Source organism: Hyperolius riggenbachi, chromosome 4 (assembly GCF_040937935.1).
Source record: "Hyperolius riggenbachi isolate aHypRig1 chromosome 4, aHypRig1.pri, whole genome shotgun sequence".
Lineage (NCBI taxonomy): Eukaryota > Metazoa > Chordata > Amphibia > Anura > Hyperoliidae > Hyperolius > Hyperolius riggenbachi.
The window spans coordinates 414,423,714-414,443,856 of NC_090649.1; the positions used below are offsets into that span (position 1 = coordinate 414,423,714).

Genomic DNA, 20,143 nt, shown 5'->3' on the forward strand with positions numbered 1-20,143 from the left:
TTAGCAGATATATGGAAAGCTTCAGAGCCCCCCTTTATGGCTACCACTGTACCTGCTCTAAAGCAAACGAATACACAATGGCACACAGGCTGTGTAAAAAAAAACCACAATGACTGCAGGCTTGCATGGAAGATGCCCCCCCCCCCAGTCACGTCAGTTAAGCAGTGAAGAAATTGGGGCTGAAGGCGCCAGATAAATAAGGGGCGCTGGGGCCACCGCTTATGAAAACGGTGGCAAATCTGATCCCATTGTTCTAAATTGTAATGGCCTCTATAATAATAATAATCCGAACATTTGTATAGCGCTTTTCTCCTGTCGGACTCAAAGCGCTCAAGAGCTGCAGCCACTGGGACGCGCTCAGGAGGCTACCCTGCAGTGTTAGGGAGTCTTGCCTTGAACTCCTTACTGAATAGGTACTTGACCTAGCCAGGATTCGAACCCTGGTCTCCCATGTCAAAGGCGGAACCCTTAACCAGTACACTATCCAGCCACTGGTTCTACCTATAATTGTGTGGGCTAAGGCTATAACCACAGCAGGCCAGTTTTTTTTTCATGGCAGGTCGTTACGGTTAAAGTTAGGCATGTGTGGGTGGTGGTAGGAGTCGAGGTCGGTGTTTTAATAAGCTTGGGGGGGGGGGGGGGGGGGGGGTAGGTTAGGCGCAAGGGAATGTTTAAGGTCAGGTGTAGAGGAGGGTTAGGGTTTGGCGTCAGTAAGGGATAGATAGGGTTGGGCATCAGTAGAGGGAGGGTTCAGTATGAGAATAGGGTTAGGTTTAGTTGCAAAATATTGGTATCCCTTACTGATATTCTACCACCCAATATTTTTGATGCACACAATTTATCAGGCACCTTCGCACCAAAATTTTATTACTGCATTTTTATCTGTACGCAATCTACACACCCCTCTGGATGTAATGTACAAGCATGCCAAAAACTGCGGCATATGAATGCAGCTAGTTATTACCGTAACCTGCATCAAAGCAGTGAAATACTGTATAATGGCAGCCGGCATACACTAGGCTGAATATCAGAGGCTTTAGGATTGGATGATGATATAACCTGCATTCATATATAGAAGAACATTACATGTGTAATGTAACAGGCTGCAGTGGGAAACACCTACACTCTCTTCCAGTTTCCACTTTCCGCCAGCTCCAAAGAATATTAATGCAGCCATTTTTAAGTATGGTGATTTAAGATTAATATGAATGCAGAGTGGAATCAGCCACCTACAGGACTAAAAATATAGTCCCCCCAAACCCTTCACCATCTCCCGGTTAGCCCTGGCCAGGCTCAGGAGTTGGAGAGGACTCGCTGGCGGCCTCATATACGTGCTTTACTTGCATAGTGTAAGTGTAACTTTATTGCGTGTCATTGATATTAAAAAAGGAGTTAACACACTATTGGAGCACTCCCTTCTCCCCTTGTGTTTTTTTACAATCAGATGACTGGCACCACCCAGTAGTGGGAGCAGAGCTTGGAGTAGAAAACTTCAATTAAAGGGCCAGAATAGTTTTTTTGCTAGCGCAAGAGAATTTACTTGTTTGTTTTAACTGAAAGCTTTTTCACAATGCACTGCTATCGAAAAAAACGCGTACTAACGCATACCAACTCATTAAGTGTAGAAGGACCCTCCATCTATCCATCTAATGCACAATGCGGCATTCAGGAAAAGGCTATGTGATGGGTTTAACCAGCTAAGGAAAAAATAAAAGTATTTCCTAAACTCTTTCTCTGTGTAATAGCTGTTTTTCTCAGGTGTTCATGTGGTAAGAGAAAGGTGGTGTTTTGTTTCATCCTAAAATTCTACTACATGTGTGTTCCAAAGATACTGTACATTACATACTCAACATTATTACTTAAAGTCCTACTGAGCCGAAGCTCGGGATCAAAATCGCATACATACCTTAAGGCCTCATTCATACTATGTGCACTTCTGTCTGCTTTTTATCAGCACATCAATGTTACAAATTGATACTTGTTGCCGAAAAGTGGACAGAAGCGCACTAGTGTGAATAAGGCCTTAGAGAGGGGAGCCTCAGGATCCTACTTAGGCTTCCGTCGCTGATCTACAGCCCCCAGTTGTTCAGCGCGGCACCACGTCGGAGCCGCACAGTTCGTCTTCCTGATGTGGGGTTGTGCAGTTGCCGCGCGAGCCCACGGCTCCGCCTTACTGTGCATGCACGAGTGGGCTGGGTTGACTATTGCGCTGCCACACTGGAGTAGGAAGAGCTGCGCGCCCTTGTTAGGATTAGCGGCAAATGCATTGTCGCTAATCTAGGGGTGGATGCATTGTCGCTCAGCGACGGGGGGATAACACAGCAGGGAGGAAAGCCTCAATAGGATACTGAGGCTTCCCTCTCTTTAGGTAAGTATCTGATGTTGTTGTGTACACGAGCTTCGGCTCAGGTACTCTTTAAGGTTCTCTTTAACACAAGACTAGTGTTGCCACACGCCATGTGCTATAACCTAGAGGCGTGTGAAGCTCAAATGGAAGCGGAAGACGGATGGTTGACATAGAACAGGAAAATAAGTGTGCTATAGCCTGTGATACAAACATTAATTTACTGATGCAGCTGAAAGATCCTGCCCTGTATAGCGGAGGCACCAATGTGTGGGGCTCTGCTGCAGCTTGCAACCTTGACAACTGGGAACCGATTGAAAACCAATCCATGTGGCCTCCAATCACATGACCTCCATAGCCACTGTGATTGGCCTGTCCCAGTGAACAAAGGGAAAGTTGGCTTTCTATAAACTCCACATATCCAGAGCGAGTCTCTTTCCCTGGTCATTTCTATTTAGAGAACGCAGGGCAGGAGGGGTTACATTTTGAAAAAAAAATTTTTTTTGCTTGCTTATAAGCTGTTGTAAAGGCTACTTATGGTACAAGTACAAAAACTTAAATGACACCAAAATGCAGCTGGAAAAGTACACCAACACAGATGGTGTGCTCCTCAAAAGTGGATACAATTCGTAGAAAAGAAGACAGGGAGATCACTGCTCCTTTAAAAGCCCTTTATTGCGGTTGGGGTCGGGACAGGTACAGCAGAAGGGTGAGGTAGGCCTGAGAGCTGTTCTGCGACAAGTGTCGCTTCTTCAGAGGCAGTACTACCTCACCGCCTGCTGTTCCTGCACTGACCCCAACCGCAATAAAGGACTTTTAAAGGAGCAGTGCCCTCGCTGTCTTCTTTTCTGCAAACTTAAATGAACTTTAAGAAAGTAAACCACTGTATTTCAGAGAGAAGTCTTGAGCTGCTACTGTAAAGTGAAACTAAAACTTTCCAACCAGAACTGCAAACAAGCAACTCTGTATTGAATGTAAAAATGTCACCAAACACATTTACTTTGTTATCTGCTTTATTCAATGTACTAATGATGTCAGATGCCATACTCAGAATGTATGTGAAGTAGAGATCAATACAGACCTGGGAGGTACTTATCCTTCAGGTCAGTCACTAATTGACTAAAGGGAGAGAATGAGGGAAGGACAATGACCACTGTCTCCGACTTATATATTTGCAATGCTGACCAAAGTCACTTGGGTTTTGTCCATGGTCCTGTGTCAGACATACCAGCATCTTTGTGTTTATGTTGTGTAAATAGGGCAGTTGAATATGTAACATATCCAGATTTATTACCCACCAAAGATATTCTGCAGTTTGATTCTCTTTAAAGGACAACTGAAGCGAGAGAAATATGGACGCTGCCATATTTATTTCCTTTTAAACAATACCAGTAGCTTGGGCACCCTGCTGATCCTCTGCCTCTAATACTTTTAGCCATAGACCCTGAACAAGCATATGCAGCAGATCAGGTGTTTCTGACATTGTTAGATCTGACAAAATTAGCTGCATGCTGGTTTCTGGTGTTATTCAGAAACCACTGCAGCCAAATAGATTAGCAGGGCTGCAAGGCAACTGGTATTGTTTAAAGTGACACAGAATTGGAAACAAAAATTATGATGTAATGAATTGTATGTGTAGTATCCATAATTAATAGAACATTAGTAGCAAAGAAAGGAGTCCCACTTTTATTTTAGTTATAGTGTTTTTTTAATAACATTGCATCATTCTGTCATATTTGCAGTTTACAAACCACCTCCACATTTTAAACTATAAAACAAAGCAGAAACAATGACCCTTTGAACTTCCACACAATAAAACCTTATCTAAAGCTGTCTCTCACTGTTTCTTTGGTGTATAAGTGCTTCAGAGAACAGTCAGAGAACTGTCTTTGACACAAGTTGGGTGGAAGAGCTCAGAGAAGCTCTTTTGCATAGATAATCACTTACGTTTCTTAAGTCTTCCTGTACTGGAAAACAATATGAGACGTTTTTCTTTGCTACTAATGATCTATTTCTTAGCTGTACTACACATACAGTTCATTACATCATAAGTTTTTTTTTTGCTTCAGTGTCACTTTAAAAGGAAATAAATGGCAGCCTCCATTTACTTTTCACTTCAGTTGCCCTTTAATATTATGGACTTTTGCTCAGCTATAAGTAGGTATCCTGTCTCTGTAGTTACCTCTCTAACAGCACGAGTCAGACTGATGTCTACAGAGAGTCTATGGGATGTTAAAACATCTGGACACAAAAAATGTGAAAGGCACACGTTTTATGAGAATGAAGCGATGCCTTCAGTGCAGCCCTAAACACTCCTAGCATAGCAAACACTACTTTTCACACATTTACCGTACCTCATTTTTGTGCATTTTACATACAGACATTTTGTAAAGATTCTAAAACATGTTGTCAAATCATGCAGGCAGTGCAAAACAGCTAACAGTCGCTCACATAGGTTTGCAAAATAACCAGTTCCTGCTGTGGTTAGTAATTACGCATGCAGAAAGAGGAAAATGCCTGGAATCATCTGTACTGCAAACAGTGCAGAGTCTAGCATATAAAAGAAGTGCAATTTGAGCGAACAATCAGGTTTGTAAATTTCATATCTGGTTGTAAGATTTTTTTTAATAGCCTTCAATTACAAAAAGATTTGTGCAGCACCAATTCATTTAATAAAATTCTCAACTTTGGATGATACAAAAAAAAATATGAATTCGATGTACATAATCTCATATATCCCTTAAAGTGAACTCATAGCCCATTTTCAGCATTAAGCATTTCCTACCCTAATCATAAAATACTGTATGTTAGAATGTATATATAAAAAAAACAAAAAAAAAAAAACTGTAAATACCGTAAAAAATCCATAGTAAACAGTGTTGTCATGACCCGTACGGCTGCTCCAAGTCTTTCTTTCCACCTCAGGTGAAAGAGCACTGCATCCTGGGACTAGGAGCTGCCACTCACCATCCCTCCCAATTAGGATAAGTGAGTAAGGCGGGGCTAAGCTGCCACTCAAACCCCTCCCCCTTTTTCAATTAAATCAAGAGAGTTGCGTGGTGTGACCAGTTGGAGGTAGTGATGTGCACATCTGCAGCAGAATCCAAACAAAAGTGCAGCAATTAAATCCAGTTGACCAGAATGCCCACTGAAGATTGTCAGTATGTATAAAGTTTTTTTTTTTTCATAATTTCTAACAAAAGTTATTTTACTGCTGAAGTGAACAGGATGGAAAATACTTAAAGCTGGAGATGGGTGTTTAAGGGTGAGTACACACATTCACTGACCACCACTCACATGAAGTATGAGTTTTTTTTTTTTGTTTTTTTTTTGGGGGGGGGGGGGGGGGAGAGTAGTAGTATTCGTATTCTCTCCAAAATCGGTTGGCCCTTTACTACGTGGTAGTGGTAATGATTGGTCAATCAAGATTGGATGTGTGTACACCCCCTAAGCCTTCTAAGTTGAAGTCCTCAGATAACGTCACTTGACACAGACTTTCCACAGTGTCATATAAAAGCAACACATCCATTGTGACAACACACACACACACACACACACACGTACACACACACACACACACACAACTGACCTCCTTTGATGTGTATCCTGGAACCAGCCTGGCCACACTGTCCCAATTAATAGGCTGAGGAACCCCCACCAGAGAATACAGAATCATGTCTAACACCATCTGGTTATTGTCATAGGGGAAATTATTGTTTTCGGAATATCCTCGGCTCATCTTTCTTGTCAGAGGCTGAGAAAAGAAACAAGCAAAAATGTGTGATGTTTAATTTAAATACTAATAAAAGTAAACCACTAGCACAGTACACAGAAACTTGGATTGAATATCTCTCTCTGTACTGTAATGTGTTTCTGCTTGATTGACATGTAAAGCATCAGACTAACAGAAGCAATAGGATAAAATGCTAGAGATGCGGATGGGGAGTCCTGCTGGAGGATTACCTGTGCAGAGTGGTAGGTGCGGTGCTGCAGGCTGCCTGGTAGCACAATCTCCCTGCAGTAAGCCAGTGGAAGGATGGGAGGGCTGCTGCTGCAGGCAGGCGAGGATGCTGGCAGGGTGGTGCCTGTGGCTGCCTCATCCAATCACAGAAGTCGTGCCTTTACCAGCCTGAGAAGTGACAAAGGGCAGAAACAGTTTTAATTCCAATTAGTGCTCATATATAATGTAGTGACAGGATGGTCCTGCTGGTGCTCCAATACAGCAGCACAGGATGCCAGGGTTTGTGTAACCCCTTTGTTGCCAATAAAGCTGCAATGCAGAAAAACCACTCCACATGAACAAAGAAAGCCAAAGGATTAATGAAAATGCTAATTTTTGCCACAGCCAAGCAGTTTTTACCATGGAAGAATTTCAGTAAAAGCAGTCAGGCATAAATAAGAGATTGTATTACTCTGGGAGATAACAAAGACACGCTTTGCTATGAATGGATGACAATATTTCCAAGAGGCTCTGGAATAAGAATAGGAATATACAGTAGCATGTACCCCATTTACTACAATATAGCATGTACCCTTTTACCAAAGATAGTGTTTGTGAAATAAATACCCTTGGTTGTGGGCAGCATCATCTCAAGTACCCATTGATGTACATATACTTGCTAGGAATGCTCTATAAATGTGTATAAACATACCTCCCAACTTTTTGAGATGAGAAAGAGGGACACTTAAGCCACGCCCCTACCACACCCTTGATCACGCCCCGTCAAAGCCCTAGTCATGCATACCATAAATATTTCATTAGAAAAATATGTTGTTTTATAATTCAAACCACACTGGTCCTTTCTATCCTGGTTCATTTTCCTTCATATTAACATTTTAAAATTTGTAATATATCAATTTAAAGGATGGGAATAAAGTTTACAGTCAATCAAACACATTATTTACAAAGAAAGAGGGACAACGTCCTGAAAGAGGGACAAATGAGGAGGAAACAGGGACAGGGCTCCAAAAGAGGGACAGTTGGGAGCTATGGTATAAATACTTTTCAAACAATCCCTTGTTCTTTTAATTAATTAAAACCTTAAAGTGATCCCAAGCCATAGCTCGGTTTAAAAATAAGATATTAACCTGAAGACAGGGAAGCCTCAGGATCCTATTGAGGCTTCCCTCTGAGGTCCGCTGTCCCCCGTCGCTGAGTGATGCCCCCCGCGCGCCTCCTGTGTTATGAGCGCAGCCGTGCAGTAGCCACGCGAACATGCAGTAGCACGGAGGATAGTTTTTAACACTGCTGTCCGGAAGCAGTAAAAAGGATGCTGTAGTGAGACAGATCTGGAATTGCCAGTCTTGCTGATCCCTTTGGCTACAGCAGTGTCTGAATCCCACACAAAAGTATGCAGCTAATATGAATAGACTTTAATCAGGACACTTGATGTTCATATTCATTCTAGGTTAGTGGTTGCAAGCATTAGAGAAACAGGACAGCTAGGAAACTGGTATAGTTTCAAAATGAAAGAAAAAGGCAAAATTCACATCTCTCTCACTTTAAAGCAGGATTGTCACCATAAAAATCAAATTTCAACAGCAACTGGTCTGAGTGTAATAAGTGATAAAGATGCTAATCCTGCATTCAACACTTTTTCTGCTGTTATGGTTTGGAGTGATCACATACCTTAGGAGCACTGGGTCATTGCCATCGTCTGGCAAAACAGTTACATGCTGGGGGCTCTTTATCTATAATATATTCCTCCTCTTCCCTTTACTTCCCCCTCCTTCTAATGACATAAGACAGTGCACTTCCTACTATAGACCTCAGTGGGAGTGTCTGAAGACTCTGGGAGGAGGGCGGGTAACGAATTCACAATTAGAAAGAGGAGAAAAAATAAATAGAAGAGTGAGGGATTCAAAGGTAACCAAGATGGAAACTGTCTAGAATAGGATTCTCTGCTTTTCCATTATAAATAATGCAATACATCTGTTATGCAAGTAGAACTAGTATTTATCTACTTATATATGCGTTTTTTTTATTTGTAGGTTAGCATGGGTGTCACTTGTTCTTGAGGGCTCGTTTCCAGTATCGCGAATCTGCATGCGTCCAACGCATGCAGATTCGCACATGTAATGCAAGTGGATGGGCCTGTTTCCACTGTAGCGTTGTTGAGGTGCGTTTTTTTCAGCGGTAAAAAAACGCACAAAAGAGCCAACGAATTTGCCTGCGAGTGGAATGCATGTGAATCGCCGCTAATGTATTTAATAGTAAAAACGCATGCGTTTGTTACATGCGTTTTTACCCGTGATTTCGCACCTTTTTCAATTTTATTTTGCCCTGGCAGTGTCATGGTTAATTTCGCATGGCACCCTGCCATGCGAAATCGCACGCGAAATCGCGGGTAAAAACGCATGCGGAAACGCATCCGCATGCGTTTTTACAAGCGTCAGAATGCCGGCGAAATCGCGTCGCAGCAGTGGAAACAAGCCCTTAAGGCCTTAAAGGCCCTTTCACACTGGGACGGTGCGTTAAATTGACGCACTGCTACCGCACTCCAATGTTACCCTATGGGGAATTTCACATTACCTGCATCACAGGGCGGTCCACTGGAAGTTCTCGATGTAAAATGGCTCCAAAACTACGTTACCCCGCGTCTTCTGCGGCGATGTGCGTCAGCCCGGAAGTCATGTTAGTCTATGGCGACACGTGGATTTTTAAAAAAATTATTGACGCAACGTTGTGCGCGCATGCGTATTTTTACAATCCGCTTCCGCACACCCCGAAACAGGAAGTGACCGCAAGCGTGCGTCACTTCCTGCTTGGCTCATTGCCAAATGGGGAATACCGTGTAGTAATGCGGTATTCCCCAAAGGCCTGTTTTTGGCGGTGCAGCTGCCGCACCGCCAGTTTGCAGTATGAAACCAGCCTAAAGGAGACCTAAAGTCAAAGAAAAAAAATCTAGATTAACTTAACTGGGGCTTCTACCGGCCTCCTGCAGTTGCCCTGTGCCCACGCTGTGACAGACCTATTTTCCGGTCCCCCACAGTGACTCAGCTAATTGATGGCCACTGTGTCTATGCAGCCCTGGCCGCGCACGTCCTCGATCACGCTCGTACTGTGCATGCGCAGGATGCTCCCAGCGCCGAGAGCGCGATCGTGAACACGCACGGCCAGGGCCGTGCAGACGCAGTAGGCTGCGTTGCTGAAAAAGAAACTGGGACGCTGTGGGGGACTGGAGGATCGGTATGTCACAGTGTGGGCACAGGGCGGCTGCAGGAGGCCAGTAGAAGTCTGGGGTAAGTAAAACAGGAATTTTTACTTTGACTTAAGGCTTCCTTTAAGCACGGGCGTAACTACAGGGAAGCAGCCCATGTGAATGCGGGGCGGGGATGCAAGGGTGCCCCTCAACTAATACTTCACTTCCTCTGAAAAAGTGATCCATCCTTCAGATCTGGTATTTTTGTGGCTACACTTGTTATGGGTGTGAAGATTACGATGTCCACACATGTTTTATGACCATTGCAAGATGATCCCCCAGGCTGTGAGGATCACACGTCGTTGGCAAGGGAAAGGGATTGAACATTGGGGGGGCCCATCCAAGTTTTGCCGGGGGGGCCCATGATTTACAGTTACACCCCTGCCTTTAAGGTTAGAGATATTTGTGACTCTGGGAGGAAAAGGTTACAAATATGCATACGGCCTCTTTCCGACAGGAACCTGCACCTCGCGCTAGTCAGGCAGTTCAGCCTCCTGGGTGCTGGCCACGAGTGCTTTTTAGCTGTAATTTCATGCATGCAGCTGTATGGCAGCATTCGTGACCCCACATGTATCATGGTTTGGCATGTGACTGTGTTGCCCAGCAGAAAAAAAAAAAAATCATAAAATTGTGTCTGACCATTGGCCATTCTCAGATGTAACTCCATAGGTGGGCTGCTTCTTTACCTCTCGTGCTGAGTACTAGCAATCGCCCAGCTGACAAGTGGTAGAGTCATTGCCTTTAGCCTCCCATATGAAAGAGGCCTGGGGACATGGTTTGTAAAAACAAAGACAACTCCTCACTAAAGCACAATATAAATTATTTATATATACACAAACAAAATCAACAAATATGTATATATACAGCAATACACAGTACAAAAAACAGAAGGTATCAGAAAAGGGGTGCAAACTATACAAAAATCAAATGGTACACAGAGGCCTAGCATCTGAGTTCTACAGTTTGCTGAGAGACCCCTGCTGGTGTGGAGGTGAAATCTTATGATCTGAGCCCATGATACTACTCCAGTGTTTTCCTAGAATTTTTTTTTCCAGCCGGGTGTCCTAAAAAATTAGCTGGGTGGGGTGAGATGAGAGAATGGAAGGCCTGCACTTTTCTGCACAACTCTGCTTACAGCATAGGAGAAGTTGAGCCAATGACAGCCGGGTGCTCACCAAAACTAGCCGGGTGGAAAACTCGGCTAAAAGAGCCTGGGGAGAACACTGTACTCACAGGTGTAACAGGGAGTTGCAAACCACTCTGAGATCTGCAGAGGGACACCTGCTGGTGAAGTGGTGCAAACCACAGTAATTAGAGCCCACGACACCACCTAAAGGTTAAACAGGAAAATGCAAGTTATCTCACAGTTTGCAGAGGGCCACCTGCAGATATTCTGTATACTGCAGGAATTACTATCACCAGCAGATGAAACATGAGATTGCACAGCTCCTGACACTAGACAAATGAATAAAAACCTTGTAGTAAAACCCTTCTATATATACTGCGTTCACATGTACAATATGAACAATAGCAAAGTACAGGGAGTGCAGAATTATTAGGCAAGTGGTATTTTTGAGAAATAATTTTATTATTAAACAACAACCATGTTCTCAATAAACCCAAAAAAACTCAATATCAAAGCTGAATATTTTTGAAAGTAGTTTTTAGTTTTAGCTATTTTAGGGGGATATCTGTGTGTGCAGGTGACTATTACTGTGCATAATTATTAGGCAACGTAACAAAAAACAAATATATACCCATTTCAATTATTTATTTTTTACCAGTGAAACCAATAGAACATCTCAACATTTACAAATAATATACATTTCTGACATTCAAAAACAAATCAGTGACCAATATAGCCACCTTTCTTTGCAAGGACACATGCCATCCATGGATTCTGTCAGTGTTTTGATCTGTTCACCATGAAAATTGCGTGCAGCAGCAACCACAGCCTCCCAGACACTGTTCAGAGAGGTGTACTGTTTTCCCTCCTTGTAAATCTCACATTTTATGGACCACAGGTTCTCAATGGGGCTCAGATCAGGTGAACAAGGAGGCCATGTAATTAGTTTTTCTTCTTTTATACCCTTTCTTGCCAGCCACGCTGTGGGGTACTTGGACGCGTGTGATGGAGCATTGTCCTGTATGAAAATCATGTTTTTCTTGAAGGATGCAGACTTCTTCCTGTACCACTGCTTGAAGAAGGTGTCTTCCAGAAACTGGCAGTAGGACTGGGAGTTGAGCTTGACTCCATCCTCAACCCGAAAAGGCCCCACAAGCTCATCTTTGATGATACCAGCCCAAACCAGTACTCCACCTCCACCTTGCTGGCGTCTGAGTCGGACTGGAGCTCTCTGCTCTTTACCAATCCAGCCACGGGCCCCATCCATCTGGCCCATCAAGACATCAAGACATCAAGACTCACTCTCATTTCATCAGTCCATAAAACCTTAGAAAAATCAGTCTTGAGATCTTTCTTGGCCCAGTCTTGACGTTTCAGCTTGTGTGTCTTGTTCAGTAGGTGGTCGTCTTTCAGCCTTTCTTACCTTGGCCATGTCTCTGAGTATTGCACACCTTGTGCTTTTGGGCACTCCAGTGATGTTGCAGCTCTGAAATATGGCCAAACTGGTGGCAAGTGGCATCTTGGCAGCTGCACGCTTGACTTTTCTCCGTTCATGGGCAGTTATTTTGCGCCTTGGTTTTTCCACACGCTTCTTGCGACCCTGTTGACTATTTTGAATGAAACGCTTGATTGTTCGATGATCACGCTTCAGAAGCTTTGCAATTTTAAGAGTGCTGCATGCCTTTGCAAGATATCTCACTATTTTTGACTTTTCTGAGCCTGTCAAGTCCTTCTTTTGACCCATTTTGCCAAAGGAAAGGAAGTTGCCAAATAATTATGCACACCTAATATAGGGTGTTGATGTCATTAGACCACACCCCTTCTCATTACAGAGACACATCACCTAATATGCTTAATTGGTAGTAGGCTTTCGAGCCTATACAGCTTTGAGTAAGACAACATGCATAAAGAGGATGATGTGGTCAAAATACTCATTTGCCTAATAATTCTGCACTCTCTGTATAGAAGAAATTGTACATACGAATAAAGATCAATAAAGACTACTACAGGCTCCTTTAAAAAGTCACATACATTTTCAACATAAACAATTATTTTCCTTGGCGTTATGTGGTGTGTTCTAAGGAGGTTACTCTACCGCCACAATTACTATCAATAGTGTAGTTTCTACGCACTCAGAACACACTTAGGGCCTAAGCCCACTGACGCAGTTGTATCCGCTTTTCAGTAACACATCAATGTTACAGATGCTAAAAAGCGGAGAGAAGTGGACACAACTGTGTTAGGGGGTTCCAGCCCTTAGGTGTTTTTTGTCATCAGAAACAAACAACTGTCCATCTGCTGTGACTTCTACAAAGAGTAGAAACAGTTTCCAGCAAAATAACAGTGGGTAGCTTCACACCAGATGTATGGCCACAGAATATGGTCCCAAATCTCAACAGTACAGGGAAATGCCATCATCATTCCGCAACATGCTAAAGGTCCTTTTCACTCTATAGGTCAGCACAGACGTGTTGAACCCCTGTGGGGACTGGGAGCGGATAGAGCATGGAAGCGCTATACAATAGACTTTGACTGAGTAACATAATACCAATTATGAAGCATGGTGGCGGAAATATTAGGGCCTCCCACCAAAAGATGGTCTGTTGTGCATTGCACATTGTCTCTCCTACCCTCTGCACAGCACGAGACACGTTGCTCTATTTGTCAATCGCTTGGCTTCCATGGGATTGAGGTGTGTGTGTGGTGTGTGTGTGTGGTGTGTGTGTGGTGTGTGTGGTGTGTGTGTGGTGTGTGTGTGGTGTGTGTGTGGTGTGTGTGGTGTGTGTGGTGTGTGTGTGGTGTGTGTGTGGTGTGTGTGTGTGTGTGGTGTGTGTGTGTGTGTGGTGTGTGTGTGTGTGTGGTGTGTGTGGTGTGTGTGTGGTGTGTGTGTGGTGTGTGTGTGGTGTGTGTGTGGTGTGTGTGTGGTGTGTGTGTGGTGTGTGTGTGGTGTGTGTGTGGTGTGTGTGGTGTGTGTGTGTGTGTGTGTGTGGTGTGTGTGTGTGTGTGTGTGTGTGTCCACCTACAGAACGCTTAAAGGGAACCCGAGGTAAGAGAGATATGGAGGCTGCCATATTTATTTTGTTCTAAATAATAGCAGCTACCTGGCAGTCCTGATCCTGTGTCTAATACTTTTAACCATAGACCCTGAACAAGCATGCAGCACATCAGGTGCTCTGACTCGGCTTTTACTGGATTAGCCATATGCTTGTTCCATGGTTTGGACTCTACTTATGCCAGAAGATCAATAGATCTGCCAGGCAAACTGGCATTGTTAACAAGAAAATAAATATGGCAGCCTCCATATCCCTCTCACCTTGGGTTCCCTTTAAGGAAAAAATCTTGCCGTCTATGGAGGAGTTTAGCGCAATAGAAAAGCAGAAAAAAAAATCCCAAACACTTTTGAAAGGAAAGAGGAGAAAAGATGTGTGTGTATGTATACTGTATGGGGCTGCAAACATACAAAAAAATAACCTTAGAACCAGTTACGTGTTAATACATTTTACTGCATCCTATGGATCTTTGTTATTTGCCATTTCAGTTGCTTCTGTTATCTCATTACCTGTTTCAGTCCACACCTCAAACATGATTGTGTGTGTAGATAGATAGATAGATAGATAGATAGATAGATAGATAGATAGATAGATAGATAGATAGATAGATAGATAGATAGATAGATAGAACAACAAGGCAAATATTCCTGTATAGGTTTATGGATATCCTGTCTGGGGTATAAAACAAGAATATCAGGGTCAATGGCTCATTCAGGAAGTGGAAGCGGCTTATTCCACAAGCTAATGCTGAATAATTGGGAGGGATCCTAACAAACAATTTCCTGCAGTGAGTAAATGATGGATATGGCAGCCATGGCCAGGCAGCTGGTAGCACTACAGAATTGGCTTTCTCCTGGGGAACAGCCTTCATTTGTTTATCTTGTTTAGACAAATGGGATAAATTAATGGAAGCTGAAGCATAATTAACTACTAAATAGTAACAAAAGTGTTTAATACAGTTTCCATTCTATCCTTTATACCTGCTTACTAGACTGTTAAGGTTAAAGTGTACCTGAAACAAAGGAAAAAAAAAAGTTTTATACATATCTGGGGATTCCTCCAGCCCTCTTCGACCTGATCGCTCCTTCGTCGCATTCTTCTGACTCCTGCAGCCTCTGCAATCCGGCCCAGTAACTCAGCAAGCCGGGGCCAGTCGGCGCAGGCGCAGTGTGGCCAATGCACGCTCCCTTGTCCCCCCTTGGAAGTGTTCTGCACTTGCACAGTAGTTCTCTCTACTACAGTAGTACTGTGCAGGCACAAAACTTCCCCAGCGTCGGGGGAGTGCGCTTGGCCGTACAGCGCCCGCGCCGACTGGCCCCAGTTTGCCGAATCACTGGGCCAGATTGCGGAAGCTGCAGGCAGCAGAGGAACGCGATGAGGGAGCGATCAGGAAAAAGAGGGCTAGAGGAAGCCCCAGGTAGGAGGTACCTTCCCCACTTGTGCGATGTTGATCAGGTTTTCACCTGCATTGCAAGAAGCGCATAAGTGGGGAAGAGGCCTTAGCTAGACTCAAAACGGGAATTGTATACTGGAGCACTGGAATGATTAGAGCTGCTCACAGGTGAAGGCAAGTCAGCTTGGTGTGCAATGGAGAAGGCAATTTGTTTACAAGTTGATCAGAATGTTTCTCTATTTTCACTTGGCAGCTATAAGTTTCTATGAGCAAATACAGCTGGAAAAATATTTGCGCGTGTTTTCATTTCAGGCTGCTAAGCAACAACATATAAATATCTTAAGACAAACAAAACAGACAAATGATAAGCGCTCAAGGATGCACCTGAATTGTAAGCCATCAGCGGCAATGCAGAGCCCCCTAGGGCTGAATACATGCCTCTAATGCAAAACAGATGCAAAATTATGTGCTAACTCTAATCTAAAAATTTGAGAGTGAATTTAAAACAGTGAAGGCAGCTAGCCACTAGTATACTTACATTCAAGTTTGCACAGTGGGAGACATGGCAGCGCTTTCAAACAACCTCATACCTGAATGATTTAACTGCAATGGTGAGCAGAGCTCCAGAAACTGGACTAAATTACACACCCAGCATACACTGCAGGCAAAGAGAGGGAGGGGGAATTAGTGATTAAGCTGCATCAGTGGGCAGAGCTCCAGAAACTGGACTATATTGCACACCCTGCATCACTATAGACCAAGGGGGGGTGTTAGCTTCAGTGATAATTAGTGCACAAATTATGACCTAATAGACTTCCCCACGGCGGTGACGTACCCCCTTGGGGAAGACCTACCTCTAACCTAGCAATAAAAACATAATTCCTCGTGCTGCTATTCATAAATGGTATACACATTTCATAAGACAAACAAAACAGACAAATGATAAGCGCTCAAGGATGCACCTGAATTGTAAGCCATCAGCGGCAATGCAGAGCCCCCTAGGGCTGAATACATGCCTCTAATGCAAAACAGATGCAAAATTATGTGCTAACTCTAATCTAAAAATTTGAGAGTGAATTTAAAACAGTGAAGGCAGCTAGCCACTAGTATACTTACATTCAAGTTTGCATATAAATATCTTAACCACTTCACCACTGAGGGGTTTTACCCCCTGACCACCAGAGCAATTTTCACCTTTCAGCGCTCCGTCCATTCATTCGTCTATAACTTTATTATTACTTATCGCAATGAAATGAACTATATCTTGTTTTTTCCGCCACCAATTAGGCTTTCTTTAGGTGGGACATTATGCCAAGAATTATTTTATTCTAAATGTGTTTTAATGGGGAAAATAGGAAAAAATTATTATTTTCAGTTTTCGGCCATTATAGTTTTGTAAATAATGCATGCTACTGTAATTAAAACCCATGAAATTTATTTGCCCATTATTCCCGATTATAAAACCGTTTAAATTATGTCCCTATCACAATGTTTGGCCCCAATATTTTATTTGGAAATAAAGGTGCATTTTTTTCAGTTTTGCGTCCATCCCTAATTACAAGCCCGTAGTTTATAAAGTAACAGTGTTATACCCTCTTGACATAAATATTTAAAAAGTTCAGTCCCTAAGGTAACTATTTATGTTTTTTTTTTATTGTATATATTTTTTTTTTTTTTAAAATTACAAAAAAAAATAAAATTGGGGAGTGTGGGAGGTAATGAGTTAATTTATTATGTAAAACAATTTATTTGTATGTGTAAAATGCATTAGGGTGTAGTTTACTATTTGGACACAAGATGGCCACAGTGAGTATGTTTACATACGACCTGTAAGCGGCCGGAAGGACGCTTACAGGAAGCAGTAGGAGGCTGGGAGACTCACAATGATCGCGCTGTTTCTGAAAGAAGCAGCAGATCATTGCGGGGGCTTAGATCAACGAACGGGAATGGATGTTCCCGTTCATTGATCTCCGGGCAAGCGGGCGGCGGCATGCACGAGCGGCGGGTGGGCGCGCACGAGCGGCGGTAGCGCGGACAGCGGCGGGAGCGCGGAAGGTACGGATTTCTCCGTCCCTGGTTTTTTAGGAGGGAAAAAAGGGGCGGAGAAATTCGTACCGCCGGGGGTAAAGTGGTTAAAGGTGTGATTGTTTCCAATGTAACCACCTAATGACAAGTTGACTTATAAAAACGTCCTGCTAGAGCCTCTTAATGGCTCCAGGAAGTTTTTATAAGTTAGACAGTGCTGCTGCCGCTGTGCGCGTGCACGCACCCCCGCGCATGTACGCTCACCGCGCGTGCACGTAAAAATAGTGGGAAAAAAACACCAAAGAAAAAATAAACCTTTATTTCCAAATACTATATTGTCACCATACTTTGTACTAGGGACATAATTAAAATCTTGTGATAACCAGAAGAAATAGGCAGATAAAATGTGTGGGTTTTTATGCACAGGTGCAGTGTTTATATTAAAACTATAGGGGATGAAATAGGAGAAATAGTGTATTTTTTCATTTTTTTCCCTTGTTTTTCCCATTAAAATGCATTGAAAATAAAGCAATTAGTGAAAACAAATATCAACCCCAAAAAGCCCAATTGGTGGTGAAAAAAACAAGATATAGACCATTTCATTGTGATTAGTGGTGATTAAGCTATTGGCAAATGAAAGGGATGAGCAGTGAAAGGTGAAAATCGCTCTTCTCTGTTAGAGTAAAAACGCCTTTGGGATGAAGTGGTTAAAGGGGAACTACAGTGAAATATAAGCTATTGGGATTTCCCAAGTAGCACGTTTATATTAGAAAGAGCAACACATATTAGACAGTGCTTTTGTTTACAAAGGTCGTCTGGATAAGATTTATAGCTTACCTACGGATCCTGGTGTCCCAAGGCAAAGGAAGTGACATACTCTGTATTCAGTAGCTGTTTGATAAAAGCTCTCTCTCTCTCCTCTTGTCAGCTCAAAACCAAGTTCTTGTAATGCAAGCCCATTCTCTAATGAGGTGAAATGTGTTAGGTAAATAAACAGGTAGCCTATTTATTTACCTAGGAGATTCCACAGCAAGGTTCTTGCTGCTGAATGAACTTGCATTTGGAGACCGGGCTTTAGGGCTGGTTCAGACGGACGTTTGGAGGCGTTGCGTTTGCTGGCGTCGCGTTCAGCAGCGTTCGTGTGCGTTTGGATGCGGTCGCGTTTTTTCTTCCCCTAGGGGGACATTAGCCATCGCGGTTAACCTCCCCTGGAAGCTACATGTAGCTTCCAGGGGCTCCTTGAACGCCAGAGAAAATCGGGACCCAAACGCTGCGTTTGTGTAAACGCGCTTGAAAGCTTGGTACAAACGCTCCCATTCACTTGAATGGGAGCGTTTAACACCAAGCCCTGAACGCTGGCTGTAAACGCTCTGCAAACGTCCGTCTGAACCAGCCCTAAAACTGAAAGGAGAAAGATATTAGCTGTGTAATTAATGCTTGTGTGCATAAGCAATACTGTCTGTTTACAAATCACAAGTATAATGCCTGGGGGTTAAACTTTGACCACCCAGAGCAACAAGACTGGTAGCTGATTAATGGAAGAGGCTACACAGGCTGCCCAGAGCAACTGCAGCTCTGGGCTTCCGATATCACTACAAATAAGACACAATAGCAGTGCAGTGCCATGTTGTGCTGCCCTTGCAATAGCAAGCACTCAGACAGGTACAAGACAGGACTATAGATTGGAGTGTAACTAGTAGAAACCGCAGCTCACAGTCACGTCCACAGAAGCAGAGCAAGCAGGCTAACAACAATCACCAGCAAGCATCTACACAGACAAAACTACAGGAAAGAGCATAACTAATAGCAACTGCAGCCTATAGTTATGTTCCCAGAACTAGAGTAGCAAGAATACTACCAGTCACCAACGTGGTGATGGCAGAATCCAAGCTATCAGGATAATGGACTTCACTGACCCATCGCGGATGCAGTGAACGTCCATCAGGCATGGAAACTAGGCAATACACAATAATATAGAAAAATAATAAACGGCTCAACTAATGGATAAATATATATTAGCAAGTCTGCATATATATTTATCAAGAACTAGCTAAAGCACAAGTAATAAGGTCACATTGAACTACAATAACAGAACTATACAGAGTAGACAAACTGGGCTTATTTAGCTTGGAAAAAAGGTGACTGGGAGGAGACCTGATTAACATGTATAAATAAGGATGACAATACAACAGCTAGGCAGATGAGCTTTTTGCCCCTAGGCTTATACACCGGACAAGGGGGCAGGCATGATCTGCGTAAGAAGGAAAAAAGTTTTGCCATCTATTTAGAAAAGGGTGGTTAAAATCTGGAATATGTTACCTCAAGAAATAGTTATGGCAAACTCTGTATCGACATTTAAAGGATACCTTAGCCCATAAAAAAAAAATTAATTAAAAACAAGGGTGAGGAAGCATATGTGTGATGGGCTCTCCTCATGCCTACAGTTTCTCCTGTTCTCCTCCATTACCCTCCATTTTCGTGCACCGACCCTCTGAAGCTACTTCCTGGTCAGGAGGGTCGGTGAAGATTGTGCAGGCGCTGCCAGGCGACACGCATCCTTGATTGCGCAGCTGGGAGTGCTCTGGGCATGCGAACTACGTACCGTGGGATAAAGGACACATGTTGCCAGACAGCACCTGGGCAGATTTCACCAAACCCCCCGACCAGAAAATAGCTTTGGAGGGTCGGTGCACGAAAACAGAGTGATGGAGAACAGTGGGCATGGGGAGGGGGAGTGGTGAGCATGAGGAGAGCCCACCACACACGCCTGCTCCCCCCGTTTTTAATTTCTTTTATGGACTAAGGTATCCTTTAAAGAGAGCTTGGATGCTTTCCTTACATTGAAGGGCATCCAAAGCTATAGTTACAGGTAATTCACTGTTTTGCCCTTCCCCCTAGATCAGTGATCTGCAAACTTGGCTCTCCAGCTGTTAAGGAACTACAAGTCCCACAATGCATTGCAGGAGTCTAACAGCCAATCATTATTCATAAAGGCAAATGTAT

The 20,143-nt window shown here is 43.3% G+C and overlaps 1 protein-coding gene across 10 annotated transcripts in view; it reads right to left on the reverse strand.

Annotated features, from left to right (window-relative positions):
- Window positions 1-20,143, reverse strand: part of SANBR (SANT and BTB domain regulator of CSR) — a 97,221-nt gene that overhangs the window by 69,539 nt on the left and 7,539 nt on the right. For 9 of the 10 annotated variants that reach the window (XM_068232395.1, XM_068232394.1, XM_068232397.1 and 6 more), the window contains exons 2-3: window positions 6,308-6,473; window positions 5,934-6,098 (exon numbers count right to left, since the gene is read on the reverse strand). In XM_068232395.1, the coding sequence (XP_068088496.1) occupies window positions 5,934-6,083 (150 nt within the window). In that variant the 5' untranslated portion in view covers window positions 6,084-6,098; window positions 6,308-6,473. Of the gene's footprint in view, window positions 1-5,933; window positions 6,099-6,307; window positions 6,474-8,876; window positions 8,979-20,143 lie in introns of those variants that run through there. The other variant, XM_068232393.1, reaches the window with a different exon arrangement.